At 48.5% G+C, this 16,630-nt stretch overlaps 1 protein-coding gene across 15 annotated transcripts in view; it reads left to right on the top strand.

The window, feature by feature from the left end:
- The window catches only part of CTCF (CCCTC-binding factor), a 36,683-nt gene extending 26,035 nt beyond the window's left edge, over positions 1 to 10,648 (top strand). For all 15 annotated transcript variants that reach the window (XM_040615591.1, XM_040615584.1, XM_040615590.1 and 12 more), the window contains 7 exons: positions 777 to 897; positions 1,752 to 1,901; positions 3,272 to 3,432; positions 3,848 to 4,030; positions 4,435 to 4,570; positions 7,894 to 8,061; positions 9,095 to 10,648. In XM_040615591.1, coding sequence (XP_040471525.1) covers positions 777 to 897; positions 1,752 to 1,901; positions 3,272 to 3,432; positions 3,848 to 4,030; positions 4,435 to 4,570; positions 7,894 to 8,061; positions 9,095 to 9,276 — 1,101 coding nt within the window. In that variant the 3' untranslated portion in view covers positions 9,277 to 10,648. The remainder of the gene's footprint in view (positions 1 to 776; positions 898 to 1,751; positions 1,902 to 3,271; positions 3,433 to 3,847; positions 4,031 to 4,434; positions 4,571 to 7,893; positions 8,062 to 9,094) is intronic.
- The last annotated feature ends 5,982 nt before the right edge of the window (positions 10,649 to 16,630 follow it).

The following is a 16,630-nucleotide window of genomic DNA, read 5'->3' as shown; positions in this document are numbered from 1 at the left end:
GTGAGCTTTTTTCCTAGCCATGCTGTGACTGCAGTGCTGTAATTCCAGGTCCTGTGGTTTGAAAGCTGAATAAATTGTGTTGCAGTGGTTTTCATAGTATGAATTAGGGAAGAATAATCAAGTTGGTCCTTATGTGAGCTCTTGCTGTGTTTCGTAGACATAGGTTGGTAATTAAGCGGTGTGGTTAGGCTGAAGTAGAAAGTGCCTTAACATTTGTGTTCTTGCTGACCTTTGAGCTGGGTTTGTACCTTCTAAATAAAAGCAGGAGAGGAAAGGAATTAAGTCACCCTGTTGATTGGAGGCCAAGAATTCTGTCGTTCTTGGTAAGAAATTGATTTATCTTACCTCTCAGAGTAACAGGAGAGGACCCAAGGAAGCACCCTGTGGAGAAAGAGGTACTGTACGTGGCACGCTAACCCCCTCAATGTTCTTTGGGTGCGTGCTTTCCCAGAACACTTTCTTGGGTGTTTCCAGAGTACTTTCAGATTTTAACATGTCTTCAGATGCTGAGGTGAGCACGGGACATTAAGTCAGGCTGCACTGAGCGTGGGAACATGCTTCAAGCAGGACTGGGAATGAGATTGGGAGGTGGAGTGGAGTGGGCAGGAGCGAGTGGCTGTGGGCAGTGTGAGAATGGCATTGAAACACGCTTACTTGGTCTAGTGGCAAGATAAAAATAAAAACAGACTACCTTAAACTCTTGACTGATTCTTTATACTTTTGGCAATCTGACCTGCTCCATCTATGCTAACTTCAGTCTTGCTTTTGCCTGTCAGGTTAGCAAATTGAAACGCCACATACGTTCTCACACCGGAGAGCGTCCGTTCCAGTGCAGCTTGTGCAGCTATGCCAGCAGGGATACCTACAAACTGAAGAGACACATGAGGACCCACTCTGGTATTGATGCCATGTTTTGTTAGTGTGGTGTTTACATTTTAGTGTCAAGAGTGCTGAGGCTGCACACAATGTGTGCCAACACTTAAACAGCAAAAGAAATGCTATTTTGTAGTTCAATATAAAACCTTTTTAAAGTCTGTAGCTGAAGAGAATGCACCATGATTTGTGAGCGCTAGTAAATTCATAAGCTGATAGTAATTGCCGCACTGAGATACAAGCTTGGAGGATTCCGATTTCCAGTCTGACTGTGACATGATAAAATATATGCACTTGTGGTATGAACAGAAGAAACTTCCGTTATGAGTGTTCCACTTCCAGTTGAAGATTGTAACCATTTACAGTTTCATGCTTGAATGTAGTTGCAAAACCATCTCATGCATGTTAGTTCATAAAGATCCTAAATTTTTTTCTTCAGTAGAAGTCAAGATGGTTTTAGCACGGGATGTTACTGGTGCGCAGTGTACTGGGTAAATGAATCATGTTGCTAAAACTGAAGGGGGGGGGAATGCCCTTGCATGTATGCATGAGCATTCAGAATCCTGGCCCCTCAAAAAATCTGATGCCGCTTGCTGTTTTCTGGCAGCCTGCACGTAGGTCTTTCATGCATTTCTCAGAGTAAGTACAATAATTTAACTTGTTTGCCTAAAGGTTGAACTCAGGTCTTTTTGTAGAAGGATGTGTACTGGAGCTAAAACTTATAGACGAAGGGACGTTATTGAGCGCTTTCTAGTTACTGTTTCTATCAACTAGCTGTCTGTTGCAAGTTTCTGGGAGGTTGTTCTGTTTGAGGCTTCTTGGTGAGATTTCTTTTTAACAAAAGCACTTGTGCTATTTTTTTCCTTCTGTTACTGAAGGAGAGAAGCCATATGAATGTTACATCTGCCATGCTCGCTTCACTCAGAGTGGTACCATGAAGATGCACATTTTGCAGAAGCACACAGAGAACGTGGCCAAATTTCACTGTCCTCACTGTGATACTGTTATAGCAAGAAAGAGCGACTTGGGTATGTATTTCACAAAAGTGGCCGTTTGGTGAAGATTCTACAAAACACTTATGAGAATTAGAGTTCATATAACCCAGCTGCTGTCTCTTAACCTAATGCTTCTGGTACCTGTGTGACATGAGGCACAGGCTTAGATGTGTACCCGGTATATACACACTGTTCGCTTACAATAGCTGCTGCAAACTATAAGAATTTTTTGTTTCTTTTCATTATTTGAAAATGTAGCATGTTGTCCAAGCATATGAGGCAAGTTACTGTTTTCAGGCCCATAGATGCAAGGCATTTATCAGGCTTGGGCTGAGGTTACAGCTGTATATGGATTGGCACCTCAAAAACTGAAAGGTGACTTTGCTTGCACATTGGAGGCTATTGAGTTTCATGCAGAGATATTTTCATCAAGCTAAAGGTTTGAATTAGATGAAATAATTTAATTTTCAGGATGTGGAGCTGTATGCTGCAGGCAGAGTAGGAGAGACTGAGTTGTCACAAAAGCCCTGAGTCCTTGCAGTGGGAAAGTCTTGATCTGGTGAGCAGTACGCAGTGTGATTCTGGCAGGCAAGCTTTTTTATATTCTAAGAGAAGATGAAAGATAGTATCATGCCCAGAGCAGCTGAGGAGAAGGAAGAACCCACGATTTAGCAGAACTTTCTGTCTATAAACAGAATATCACCCAAGTAATGGGAAGGCAGGCTTCCTTCCAGTAAAGACGAGCGTAGAGTGCTACAGTGAGAGGCAGTTTGAGAAGATGGCAGTCAGTTGATGTAAGGAGCAAACAAGCTGGTTTACAACGGAGGAAAACATGTCATTATGAAGAATTTTTCTTCTATTAATACTCTAATCTACCCTAAGCTACCTCATGCAGCTGTGATGTGTTTTTAGTTGGAGGATTTTAAAGAAATGACTAGAACCTCTGTTGGGGATTATCTGCTGGTATCCCTGTTGCCTTCTAGCCCTGTCACTCTGACTTCTAATCCTGCAGAAAATACTGTTTCTCCCAGTGTATTACCTAGCTTCTGGTTGTATCCAGGCAATTTGGTGTAGTCTTGAACATAATGGTCCACCAGATGCTTTATTATGACAGTCATATGTTACCAAATGCAGTTGTATCAGCACAGATTGCGACTTAATGACCAAATCTAGAATTCCATGGAAAACACTTGATGGTGTTTTTGTGCAAGACCTTTCTGTCTAGAACTTGTTCGGGTTGCTTTTATTTATGAGTCTTTTTGGTTTTTAGTTGAATCCTAGATTAACTATTTTACTTTCCTGGCTTGAGCTCAAGAGTGTGTAGAGGGAAGATCGCTAAGGAGTCTAGTCTGTCATGCTTGGAAAACCATGGTGATTAAAGCCTTTGATTCTGTTGTTCCTAGGTGTCCATTTGCGAAAGCAGCATTCCTACATCGAACAGGGCAAGAAGTGTCGCTATTGTGACGCTGTGTTTCATGAGCGGTATGCCCTCATACAGCATCAAAAGTCTCACAAGAATGAGAAGCGCTTCAAGTGTGACCAGTGCGATTATGCATGCAGACAGGTATGCTGGTGGGACTGGCACCCCCTAATAGTGTTTAGAACAGGAGCTAAAAATATAAGGTGGAAACTTAATCCGTCATGTTTGACCAGCTTTCAAGATGAAATCAGATCTCTGAATCTTTTGAAGGGTGTGAAGGAAGGTTCAGTGGCCTTTGCTTGTTGGTGTAGTGCTCCCCTGTAGAGAAGTACTATCTAAGTTGTATCTTGATGTATCTGTTGACAAAGGCATGAGTCCATCTAGAAGGGAAGTAGCTGGGACTGAATTGTGCCACAATCCAGAATTTCTTGCGTTCCTGCAGAATCATCCCTTCCTTGATATTAAGGATAAAGTTTTGGCCTCCTCTTAGCGGAAATTCACTCTTCTGTATCCATATGTCTGAGTTCTCAGCTTTTCCTGTCTTGCTTGTCCCTGTCAGGAGCGGCACATGGTCATGCATAAACGGACCCATACTGGAGAAAAGCCTTATGCCTGTAGCCATTGTGATAAAACCTTCCGTCAGAAACAGCTTCTTGATATGCATTTCAAACGGTATCACGATCCCAACTTTGTCCCTGCTGCCTTTGTGTGCTCCAAGTGTGGCAAAACATTCACTCGCAGGGTAAGAGTACACTGTTTTGAATTGTGGGGGTTTGGGGTGGAATGAGGCTTCTAACCGAGGGGAGGGGAATACGTTTACCCAAAAGGAAAGGTGGGTGGGGTACAGGGCACTATACTGATCTTTTAAACAGGACACATCTTTCCGAGAGGAAAAGAGAAGAGGGGGAGACCTGGTATAATTCAGAATTAGTACTGGCATCTGTTAGTGTTAACATCATGAGCAATGTGAAAATACAACTTTATGAATAAATTAATGGTTTACCCATTTCCCCTAAATAGTCTTCCTTGGGAAAAAAAAAAAAGCCTTATTACCAAAAGCACGCTTGAAACTAGAGCCAGAACGTCTGTTCTTGAATTCAATGCATGTTGTATTTTTTCTTATGTTTTTGATCTTCCACTGAGTAGAACACAATGGCCAGACATGCTGATAACTGCTCTGGCCTAGATGGTGGGGAAGGAGAGAATGGAGGAGAGACAAAGAAGGGCAAGCGTGGCCGGAAGAGAAAGATGCGGACTAAGAAAGAAGATTCCTCTGATAGTGGTAAGAAACAGCTCAGTATGTGCTGAGAATTAATGGGCTGGTGACTCACTGCATTAGCTGGTAGTTTGCCCATTCTGCAGGTTTGTTCTGGCTCTTGCAAGGCTTTTATCTCGTTGGCAAGCATAAAACGGTAGTACATGGCCAAGTGCAGGGGTGACTCCCTGTGAGGACAGTATGGATCCTGCTGTCCTGGGCCTTTTCCAAGACAAGAGTTGCTGAAAAAACCCCAGTCTGCCACACCTTGCCTAGGCTGTGCAGCTCCTGTCCTGTTTGTTCTCTGTGATGTTCTCTGGTCATGTTTTCAGTGTCCCAAAAGCAGCTGTGTGTGTCTGTGACGCGCTGCATGAAGTGGTACCTGCTCTGCCTTCGCTGCTGCTGGGTATCATCGTGTGGCATGTCCAGACACCCAGCTGCTGGAAGGCTGGGCTGCCTCTGTGGGGGACGGCTGGTGGCACCTGGGAGAACGGTGGAGGTGGTGCTGGCCATCTGCGGCCTGTGGGGAAGGGCCTGCTGAGACAAAGGGTGGGGGAGCTGGTGGTGTCTTCTACTTCACAGGCGTGTTTGCACGTGTGTTGGTATTCGGGGACGGCTTTGGGGGCAGGGGGCTCTGACCTGCCGGACAGTGTGCCAGAGGATGGGTTAGGTGCAATTTTTAATAGGGTGGCTACTGTCCGTAGCCATCGCCCTCGCTGTGGGACTCTTTGTGAAGGAGAAGCTCAGCCAGGGTCCTCCCTCCTGGCAGAGGGAAAACTTGGTTATGTCTTTACCAGGAAAATCCAAGCAGAGCCTCGAGACCAACCAGTTCAAAGATGATTCTGCAAAAGCAATGTTGCTGATTAGCCTTTTATCTGGAGTGCTTTATGTAATTAATCAAGGGGTGTTGCTTGGGAGAACAGAGATCATTTTGGCTAGAGAATGTGTATCTGAAATCCTTATGTGGCAGCATGTTTTAGAAGATGAGTATAGTCAAGTGGTATGTGCAAACCTGACTGCAAAACCTCTACAGAAATAAGTGTTTAAACTCATGTTTGTGTAGATATTTGAAAAAAAAAAATAATTGAACATAGCATGTGTAACTAATTGTTCATTTAAAATATGAAAAGATTGTGGAGGCAGAGCAAAATAACTGCCTTGATGGAAGGTAATTAAAAATGTGGGATTCTGGAGTATCTGGTTTTTTAATATCTGATTTGTAGCTTTTGTTTAGCCCATTCTGAAACCCCAAACTTTAGTTAGGTGATATGGTCTGGGTTCAAAACAGTTTTTTGGGGAAGCTGGTCCAAAGTCATACCTGTTAGGTAAATTGATGATGAGCATTGTGTGATTGTGGCTCAGACGCTATGACAGGGAGAGTCCCTTCAGCCTCAGGGCAGTTGTCAAGTCTGGGCTCACTTCCTCGGGAGTCGTTTGATAAACATGAAGAATTGACTAGTGTGAGCTCAGCAGGGTAAGAAAGAGGTCCTAACTGCATTCTCAGGAGAATTGCCTTACTTAGTAGTGTGTTTACCCCTAGATCTGCATTTTTGTGACTTTTGGCAACTGCTAAATATCTAAAAATGGTGAGCAAAGCTGTGACAAAACAGACTTGTCTTGTGCTAATGGGAAAAGTACCAAATAGCAAACAATAATTTTGTCTCCCATCTGGCCCGTCTACCCGACTTTAGACAGACTGTGAGTTGACAGGCATTGAGTTGAGGTGGGGGAAGTAAAGAAGGTGTAAAAGGTGAGACCCGAGAAATCCAGTAAATGAAAGAAATTTGGCTTGGGAGTATTCCTTGCACGACCGTGTAAAATAACGCAGCGTATACGTGCCTCGGTATATGTAAGGGGCAGTTTGTTTGGGGTTTGCCCCCGTTAACCAGATAACCAGAAGTACGCCTTAGGCAACAGCCCTTGTGTTCATGAGTGAAGCTGCTGGTTTATGCAGTGGACGCCCTTACAAATCTGAGGGTAATCATTTTGCTGTCCAAACAGCGTTACCCTGTTCAACATCTGCTGCTGTTACTTGTCTGCTTTGGTTTTGCCCGGGGGCGTTCTGAACACGTTGATGGCGCGAACCTGGTAAATCTAAGGAGTGTTCTGAAGAATAACATGTAGAACAACAATAAGCTCAGGTGACAACATAAGTCTCAAAAAAACCAGAGCCTGCAATGTGAACTGCTGGGTTGGAATCGGCTCCAAAACGCAGTGAGGTGCAAAGAGTTGATGTAAATAGGAGGTGTGCCATCTTAAATTCTTTGAGTTGACAAGGTCTCATCAAATAAACTGCATTCGACCTGTCCTGCCTCTGAAGAGAGGTCTTGGGGAAGATCCTTTTGGTCGCTAGTTGGTATGTTGATAACTGTGGAAAGCATGGTGAGTGGTCTGCAGACCTGTGCTCACCTGTGATGCTTAAGAACTCCCCAGTTTTGTGGTGGTCTTCCATATTCAACTTGAGATTTGAAGGGCTTGGACGTTAAGTACCAGTGTCTGGGAGCTGCTACCCTGGTTTTCTACATACTTCACAGAGAAGGACTGAAGTATGGCATTACTGTTTCTTGAGGTCTAGGGAACTTGCTTGTGCATCCCTCTTGAGTTCTGGTGTTTTATAGAGATACTGTAGTGGCTGCTACTGCTGTTTACATGTGCCTGGCCCCTTTTATCCTCTCGCCCCTCTATTTTCCCCATGCTCAATCCTCTCCAAATCACCTCAGCCGCTGCCTCTAAGTACCCTGTAAGTAGTCCTCTGTGATCCAAAACTGCCTTTCCCCTGCATCCCATTATGTGTCCCACCCCTAGCCAGCAATTCCCCCATACCCTTAGCCTGAAAGGTCATCTGGAGAGCTGTTCCTGGTGACTCGTGGTGGTGGGTTTCACCGCTGGGGCTGATTGCTCTCCTGGAAGTGGCCTGGACAAGATGTTCCTCAGAAGTTGATTTGGGTTCCCCTCCATCTGTGCCCTGGTGGTCCTCTGAGTTGTGCAGGTGGGACTTAGATGGGCCAATAGCTCCTCTGATGGGCCTGGGAAGTAGCCCAGCAGTGTATTATTTGGTCCCCCTCCTGCCATTGTCTCTCTGGGTTCCTGTGTGGATGTGCAGAGGAGCTTTTATTGCATGACCTCATGTGACCATGTTTCCTTCTGCTTTCTGAAGGACAACTTGTTCTGTCTAATAGGAGGGTAACAGACTAACAGCCTCTGCCACCAGCTTCTTGACAAAGGCCGTGTTTGCCTTTTTTGTCAGATTTGACTCTTTTTGGATGAAGATTTGACGGCAGTTCCTGTACATGGATGTGTTTCATTCTTGTTTAAACTGAAGACCTAACTTGGTACCGTGTTTCTTACAGAGGAAAATGCTGAACCAGATTTGGATGATAATGAAGATGAGGAGGAGACAGCGGTAGAAATTGAGGCTGAACCAGAAGTTGAACAAGAGGCTCCTGCACCACCTCCCAGTAAGAAGCGAAGAGGAAGACCACCAGGCAAAGCTGCCACCCAACCAAAACAATCCCAGCGTAAGTCACTAATTGAAGCTTATGTTAACACTGCTTGCTTGAGCTGCTTTTTCCTTGGATTTGGCAGTTCTGGTAGGAAGCTACTCCCCCCCCAAGTGAGCTTACTTAGCAAAGTAGAGACAAGTACTATCTACTTTTTAAGAACTTGTCTTTTACATGATGTTTTTTGCAAGGGTTTCCTGGTCATGAGAGAACGTAGCCACCTCAGACTGTACTAAAAGGAGAGGATGTTATTTTTTCTTTAAGTATTATTCCTATTCATAGATGTGCAAACTGCTTGCTGCTTTTTGCACCAGTTTCGTCTCTAGTAGCGTATGGTTCCTGGTAAAGCAACTGCTAGTACAGTTGCTGTGATATGCTTACCTGTGTAGACTTTTGCAGATCTACATAGGTACTGTATGTATGCTTCATACATACGAATGTGCTTCAGGCCTGTAGTTTTGAGCATAGCATCAGTGCAGAGATTGTTGCAACTCTGCAGAGTTTTCTCTGTAAGAATAGACAGCGGTAACTGTGCAAAGTCTAAATAAATAAATTCTAGGAACAAAGCAGGATGGGCAGACTTGTTCCTTCAAGGGGTAGTGGCTTGCCTGCCTATTCAGTGCTGCAAGTGTGGCCTTCTTAGAATTACAGCCTGTGGAATCATTGTATGCGGAATTTGTTGCTAGCATCACGGGATTCCCCTGAATTTGAAGTTTTGCCTTACGCCCATACATTGATGTGATCTCGTTTGATTACTCTACAAAATTGGTTGTTTGAATAATGTCTTAATTTCAGAAGGCATACTGGGACTGCTGCAGGGGTAGCACATCTTCATACAGGGGCAAGGACGGAGATGCTTGGATGAATGAGGCTGGTTGAATCGCTCCCCACTAATGTGGGAATTTGAGCTGTGGGCCCATCTTCCCTTGCCGTCGGAAAGTTTTGAGTATCTACTGAAAAGTTAACTGATGAGATGTGCAGGCCAGCTCTGGAACCAGTAAAAAAAATAATCTGTTGTTTCCTTCCTCCTGCTCTGTTTCTGCCCTTGTAGCTGCAGCAATCATTCAGGTTGAAGACCAGAACACTGGTGAAATTGAAAATATTATAGTTGAAGTAAAGAAAGAACCTGATGCGGAAACAGTAGAGGAAGAGGAGGAAGCTCAGCCTGCTGTAGTGGAAGCTCCCAACGGAGACCTCACTCCTGAGATGATTCTCAGCATGATGGACCGGTGATGGAGGAAGACCATGCTGGCTCACTGAACTGGCCTGGGCTGTGTTTAAGCGGCTCAAATCTATTTTTCCTTTTATCTTTTTTCTTGGCTTTGGGAAATGCATCATTTTAGACCATTTTACCAAACATACTGGGAAATAAAACTTCAAAATGATGTTAGAATGTGATTTAACTAGAACTTGCTGTTTTATGTTAGCATTACAGGACCATGGAACATTAGGAAATATTTCGGAGTCCTTGAGGGTTTCCTGTGAGATGCTTGATTTAGTGTTGCTCTGAACCGCATTGTAAAGCTGGTCCAAGGGCCATGTTTACATGCACCAACTTTTAATATACAAAAGTGGAAGCCTTGACTAGAGTAGGTGGTAAGCCGCTCCGGACTTGCCCTTCCAGTTCCCAGAGTCCTCGAGCCTCCTTCTCTCAGTAGTGTTTTTAACTGTACATGCAGACTTGGGAGGTTTCTAGGCTTTTAAAATGTTTTTTGCTTTTCCCCACTGACTAGCTCCGGTTCTCCAAGTCAGCTGCACACGGTAGTTTCGGCATGCTCCAACTGGTTTATGTCCTTAATATGCTTTGCTTTCTGCAAAGCATTTCTGTAATGGTCAAGCTTGTAAATAACTTTTTTTTACATTTTAATCTTTTTCCATTAATTAAGAGTTATGCAAAAATGCAGTTTAAATAAACCCCAGTATTTTAATTCCTTTCAGACTAAGTGATGAGAATTGATAGAGTGTAAATGTTGGAAAAGCTGTTGATAACCAATCACATAGAGAAGAGACGTACCCAGACTATTGCTTGCAGAACAAGAGAAACCCACATGTGAAATCTGGTTTTGAAGCACACAAAACTGGCATTTGAAACATGTATAATTAACCTTCTTTTTGAGTTATAATTTCACGACTACATTTTCTTTGCTCTATCTTGTAGTTGTATTTTGTGTTTGAATTCTATGTTAAGGCAGAAGTGGTGATTTATAAGTGGGTCACTGCAGCCCTCAACCTGGGCCAGGAAATTTAATAGGTCAGTAATTATACAATTTTGGATCTCTGATAAAGACAAAAAAGGAATAATGTGAAATAGAAATGATGCCTGTATATGGACTGTCACATGTTAAAATATGTAAGCTTTTTATAGAGCCTCAGTCTTGCTGATTTCAAACAAATTTTTCTTCTATGTATCGCTTTTAAGAGAGCTATCAGTTTAGCTATCAGACTCTAGGTTGATGCATTTTTGTACTTAGCTGTACTGTGTGATATTTTTCATTATTTTAGGAAGCCAACATGGGGAAAAATACTGTTATAAAATATGTAATGGGGTTTGAAAGCTGGGAAGGAGAATATACTGCTGTACAGCTAATAAATAATAATGGATTAACATGTGTGCTCACTGGCTGCTTTCTTTGTGTATGTTGATGGTGTGAGCTGGCAGTGATCCCCAGCTTGTAAAGCTGCTCCTCCGAGAAGGATGCTGTGCACATTCCCTCTGCCCTATGCCGAATGCAAGGTTGTCTGACACAAAATGTGGGTGTGCTGCCCGGTGCTGGCTGCAGGTGACTGCATGTGTAAGTGTTACTACTGCAGTGAAGCCTGTGCGTGGTCCCAGTCTCCTTCCATTGTGTAGCAGGGGTCTAAGCCGCTCACTCAGCGGGGGCTGCACGGAGGAGTGTGTAGCGGAGAGGCAACGTAAGATGTGCCAGGCTGAGGATGTGGTGTAACACCTTGAGCTAAAGGCATGTGGGAGTCGTTGTTGCTTTTGTGTGTTTGGCTGTTGAGTTTAAATGACTGTAGCCGATGGTTTAGATAGCAGGAATGCTATTTCTGTTTCATTTTGGAAAATGGGGCTGATATGTAGGTACTGAGTTTCTGTGGTGTATCTTTTCTTAGTTAACCTGTGAAAGTAGCTTAAAGAGCCAACCGAGAGTTAAGCAGTTGGGTGGCTGCGCACTGTGTAAGTTAAGGGTAGTACCCCTCGCGCTGCTGCCTTCAGAATGGGAGTTGATGCAAATTGCACAATACTTACTTAAAAGAAAATCTTAAAAAGCACAAGAGCTGCTAGACTTAACAGTCACTACATGTTTGTTGACTACTTATCTCTGATCCTGAAGGATGGTGGGAGAAGCTGCCCAGGGGCCGATGCCTGCAGTCCTGAGCCAGGTGGAGTCTTGTTTCGGCGGAGGGGAGAGGTGAGTGTGAGGGCTGCTCTGGCACGAAAGGACCAGGTCTGGCTGCAGAAGCTGATAAATCCTCGAGCGCTTTCTTGGTTGGACAAGGACCTTGTGTACTCAGAAGCCCAAGAATGTTTCTGATGGAGGCAGTGCTCTGAAGATGCGATTTTGCATCAGGGAGGTTTTATGGTGAGCTGGAGAACCGAGGGTGTCCCGGGATCTGTAATGCGTGCCGCCGCCACTGCTCAAACCCGTGGCTCAGCGCGCTGCTGGCAAGTGGGGTGTGAAGGTTGTTGCAGCTGCTTTGTTTAGCCGGTGATGGAGCCCCGAGGCGATGTCCCACGTGCTCTGGCAGGGGCCTCCCCGGTCTCCATCAGCGCTGCCACCAGCCCTGTGTGCAGCAGCTGGTGCTGCCGTACCTGTGTGACCCCAAGGCACGTGGCGCCAGAGCTCCCGGAGCTCCAAGGGGCTGGAGGCAGCGGCTATGTGTGGACAGCTTCGTGGTGGGCTGGAAGGAAGAGACCCTGAGAGGTGTATGTGTCCAAAGGCTGCAGGTGTGGTGGCTCCTGAGTAGTCTTTGTTCTGCTTCTGGTGCAGCGGGCCTGGGGAGGCGAGGCTGGTCTCCAAAGGTGGAGGCTTCTCTTGTGCTTGTCTGAGGGAATGATTTCTAAGCATCATTTTACTGGGGACTGCTATTTGAACTTTCTCCAGAGACCCAGGCGAGGGTTTAGTGGGGATGGGGGCAGTCATCCTGCAGCCATCCTCCGTTCTCCCTCAGCCAGGCGTGCTGCTTTGCTCTGCTGACCCGGTTTCTCTGTGCTTGCTCTGTCAATAGTCCCATTGGGCAGCCCGGGTTTTGCTCTGTGGGCTGCGGCTCTGCCTTGGGCAGGTGTCCCTGCTCGGGTGCCTCTTGCAGGCGTCTGAGCTGCCCTTGGAGCTTCTCTGGAGAGATGCAGAGCAACATCCCAGCCCACTCCTGAGGGCGTGCATCCAGGGCATCTCCCTCGGGCCTGAACGTGGACAGAACGACTCGGCTCAACCCCAGTGCTGGTACCAGCAGTAGGAAAGCTGCGTCCTGGGTCATGAGTGAAAAGCCAGGGCTCGTATGGACCGAGGAGCATCGCTGCCTCAGCCAGCCACTTGGGCTGCTGTCCTGGGGACATGCTGGAGAGCGGCATCAGGACGGAGAGGGGCTGAGACTGGCTCCACGCGACTGCTGCAGCCAGCTCTTGGCTTCCAGAGGCTGAGGGCTCCCCAGCTTCGTGGGACCAACCCCTCCTGCACTCCTAAGGGCGGGTCCGAGCCCACTTCTCTAGCCAAGGGTGCCAAGAATGAGGCTTTGTTGATGCAAACCGTGGCATGCTTGCTTCTGCCTCCCTGGTGGAAAGATTAATGATCTCTTTCTATTCTTTTGTCTTCACATCATTGTAGCAGGTGAGAAGATGACATTAGGGGACAGCTCAGGGAGACTAGGGGAGGGTGGCAGCTGTTGGCAGAGCCTCTTAAGAGGTGGGGGACACAGGGACATGGGGACACAGGGACACCCTTACAGAGCGGTCCATGTTTCCCAAGCTGCCTCACTCCTGCAAGGCTCATGGAAGGTGGGCAGAATCCAAACCGGCGCTGGCGTTACCGCAGGCTTGTGGACTTGGCTGTCCCACGCTATCCTGAACTGTGCTGGTGGGCGCAGGACAAGAGCTGCGGTGGGTTTGCTGGTCTGAGCATGCCTTTAGGAGCAGACTGGAACATGGGCCGGAGCTCTGCAAAATCCAAGGAGGTCTTCAGCGGGAGGTCAGGCAGGTGTGGTGAGCAGCCAGCGTGGGCAAGCAGGAAGGGGAAAAGGAAGCATGCAGAGAGTGGAAGCAGAGACAGTCTGCCCTGAAGGAGCAGACGTCGCTTCAGTGTGCAGGGATGGAGTTGGGAGAGCCAGTGCTCAGCTGGAGTTGGACTTGGAGGAGCATGTGAAGGACAGAACAGCTTCTGTATTAAGAAGAGCTTCAGCAGCAGCAGGAAGGCTCTGGAAGAATGCAGGCCTGCTCCGTAATGGAGCAGAGGGCTTGGTGGCAAAGGACATGGCAAAGAGCAAGGTGTTTGGTGCTTCCCTTGCCTTGAGTTTGGCTGGTGAGGTCTGTCTTCACACCTCCCAGGGTCCAAACCTAGTGGTGGAGTCTGAGGGAGACATCGGCAGGTGCTGAGGAAACCAGCCGATGTCACTGCACTCGGTCATCTTTGAAAGGTCCTGGTGATCCAGGGACATTCGTGACACCTGGAAGAAGACAAATGGCCCACCCGTCTTCAAGAAGGGTAAGAAGGAAGCTCTGGGGATCTACCCCGTTGCATTCTCCACAGAGGTGGCTGGCTGTGAGGGCAAGGGAAGAGCAGTGAATGTCCATTTGGGCTTCAGTAAGGCTTTTGACATGGTCTCCTGCAGCCTCCTTACAGCAGAATTGAAGGCATGGGGGCTGGAGAAGAGGATTATTGGGTGCATCGGAAGTTGACTGGGCCACCATGTTCAGTGTGGTCAGCAGCACATCTAACTGGTGCTGGTTGTTCCTGTTCCTCAGGGATCACTTGTAGGGCCAACCAGTCCCATCTCAGCTCCCCATTGCAAGGAACCAGCGTGAATTGGGCAGAGGCCCCCAGGGCAGCTCCCACCACAGCACAAGATGGACAGGGAGAGGCCATGGGACACCAGTGTGACCAGCCTGGAGGAGAGAAACTGAGGAGGACCTTAGTGCTGCCTGCAAATAGCTGGTGGGTGAGTGCGGAGAAGATTGAGCCAAACCCTTTCAGGAGGTGTTGCAGCAAGAGGGCAGGAGACAATGGAGACAAACCGGAGCAGAGGAAACTCCATCTGGAATTAAGGAAAACCTTTCTGACTGTAAGTGTGGTGAAACATTGGAAAAGGTGGCCAGAGAGGTTATGGGGTCTCCGTCCTTGGAGATGTTCTGGTCTCAGTTGGGCATGGCCCCAAGCAGCCTAACTAGCCCAGTGCAGAGAAGAAGGTTGGACCCAGAGGTGACCACCACCCAACGCTGCTCAGGTGATGGTGGTCTCTGGTGGTAGTTGAGTCTGTAGTGGTCGTGAGCCATGGGAGAAGCTGTCACTATGAGAGCACACAGGACATGATGACTGGGATGGCACCTGGGTGCCCATGTCAGCACAGGATGGGAGGTCTGGGCTGCGGGGGGCTGTGGGCAGAGGAAAGGGTGAAGTGGTGTTCTGGAGCCAGGGTAAAGAGCTCCTACTGTTACCCCAGAGCATGGTAAGTGCTTCACCTCCCCAGGGTGATCTAGGGATGGAGAGGAGCACCAGGACCCCCTTCTGGGAAGGTCTCGGTACTCTAGGATGGAGCTGAAAATGCCCAGCCCATGTCCTCTGCAGGGGGAAGGCAGAAGAGGTGGGTTGCTCTGGACATCCTGACATGCCTGGGCCTGCACAGCAGCAGGGAATGCTTGGCACGTGGGTGCCTCCCTCTGCCCCACGCCTGGCGCAGATGTTCTGCTGCACTGGTGCTCAGCCTGTTCCTGTATGTGGGACCCAGCGTTCTGGGCAATGAGCCTGGGATGCAGCTTGCCTGGGAGCTCCTCTGTGCTTCTAAGCTTCAATAGAAGCCGTCTTCTGATGGGTGCAGTGGGGCAGCTGCTCTCTCCACATCCTGAATATCCTTGTGTGACAAAGCTGGGATCTGGTGCCCTTTCAGAGTTCAGATGCCAGTAGGCTGGTCTCTTGGCATCCTGGAAAAGCCATAGATCCAGCCACGACTGTCACTGGCGGACGCTGTCGCTGTTGGGTGGCACGCAGGTGGCGCACATCCTGTGCCCTTCCTCTTCCTGGTGCTCATCTACCTCTGACGTAGCTCAGGAGGCGCGAGGAGGTGCCTTGGCAGAGGCTGGTCCTTGCCCTGAGCCACGTTCTCCCCAGCCAGCTCCCCGCTGCTGTGCTGTGGTTGGGCGCTGTGGAGACACTGGCCCTGCAGGGAGGTAGCTCCTGCCTTCACTTTCACGACAAAGGTGGTTTCAGAAGCACTGTGGCCCCAGATGCGTGCAGCAACATCACGCAGCCTTTCCAGGGATCACCTTCTCCTGAGTTACTCCACATCTGGGAAGACTCATCTGGCAGGCCTTGGCTGGCAGATTGCGGCTCGGGCAGCCTGGAGCTTGGGGGGTCATGGATAAAGGTCAGTTTAGGGGGACAAGCTGGCACTCTCTGTCCCAGCTGATGCTGGTCACGGGGACCCAGGCTGCCAGCTGCTCTGGTGGCTCCCTTGGCACCTTCTCCTGAGTCTCTGGGAGGGCCAGCTGAGCCAAGATGGAGAAATATTGAGTCCAGGGAATTCCTCCAGCACTGCACAGGGCACAGGACAGCTTTTTGCTCCATCCTGGAGCACCTCTGGCTTTTTGCCTGGCCCAGAGCCTTCCCTGAGGAGTGGAGCGGTTGATGTGCTCACTCCTGTTGCTCCAAGGAGGCCACCTGGCCTCTCTTAGCCTCTCGCCCTTCCTTGGGGGCAACAGTTTTGTCACTGGGGCATTTCTGTTCTGGAGGAGCCCTGCCTGTAGCACACAGCAGTGGGCACCAGCACCCATCCTCATTAGCTCCCCTTGCAGATGTCCAGGGCAAGGTGACAGGGCTTGACTGGCCTCCCAGCACTGGGAAGGGTAGAGCTGCCCTTTTCATGCTCACCAGCCATCTTCAGGCAGAAATAGCTCCCCACAGACCATCTCGGCAGGGCTGCAGGACAGGGAGAGGTCATGGGCACTCATGCCTGGAAGGCTGGAGCCACGGGGAGATGCTGCTGCTCCTGGCTGGGAGGCACCGGTGGGGTGCCCGGCTCACCCAGGGGAAGCTGTGGAGGAGGAGAAGGGCTGGGCAGCGATGCCCTCTCCTCCTGGCAGGGCTGGTGGGCCGTGGGCACCGTCACTTTCATTTCACTTCTCTTGCTCAGGCGGTAAATCTCGCCTGACGGGGCAGGAAGAGGCACCGAGTGCCGGGAAGGGGAGGAGGCGCCGAGGCAGCGGCGCTGCCAGTTGGTAAGCTCAGCGCTTCCTCCCAGCACGGTGCCTTTCCCCGCGGTGCCCAGGGATGCTTCCCTGACACCTGCATCCCCAGGCAGGTGACCCCGCGGTTCCAACCATGGCTGCAGCCCCCGGAGGGATTCCCACTGAGCTGCAAGGTAAGCATCGCCCACCGCC

The sequence above is a fragment of the Falco naumanni genome, chromosome 15 (assembly GCF_017639655.2).
Source record: "Falco naumanni isolate bFalNau1 chromosome 15, bFalNau1.pat, whole genome shotgun sequence".
NCBI lineage: Eukaryota > Metazoa > Chordata > Aves > Falconiformes > Falconidae > Falco > Falco naumanni.
The sequence above is the reverse complement of the archived record's forward strand: the minus strand, read 5'-3'. Positions and strand labels throughout refer to the sequence as shown.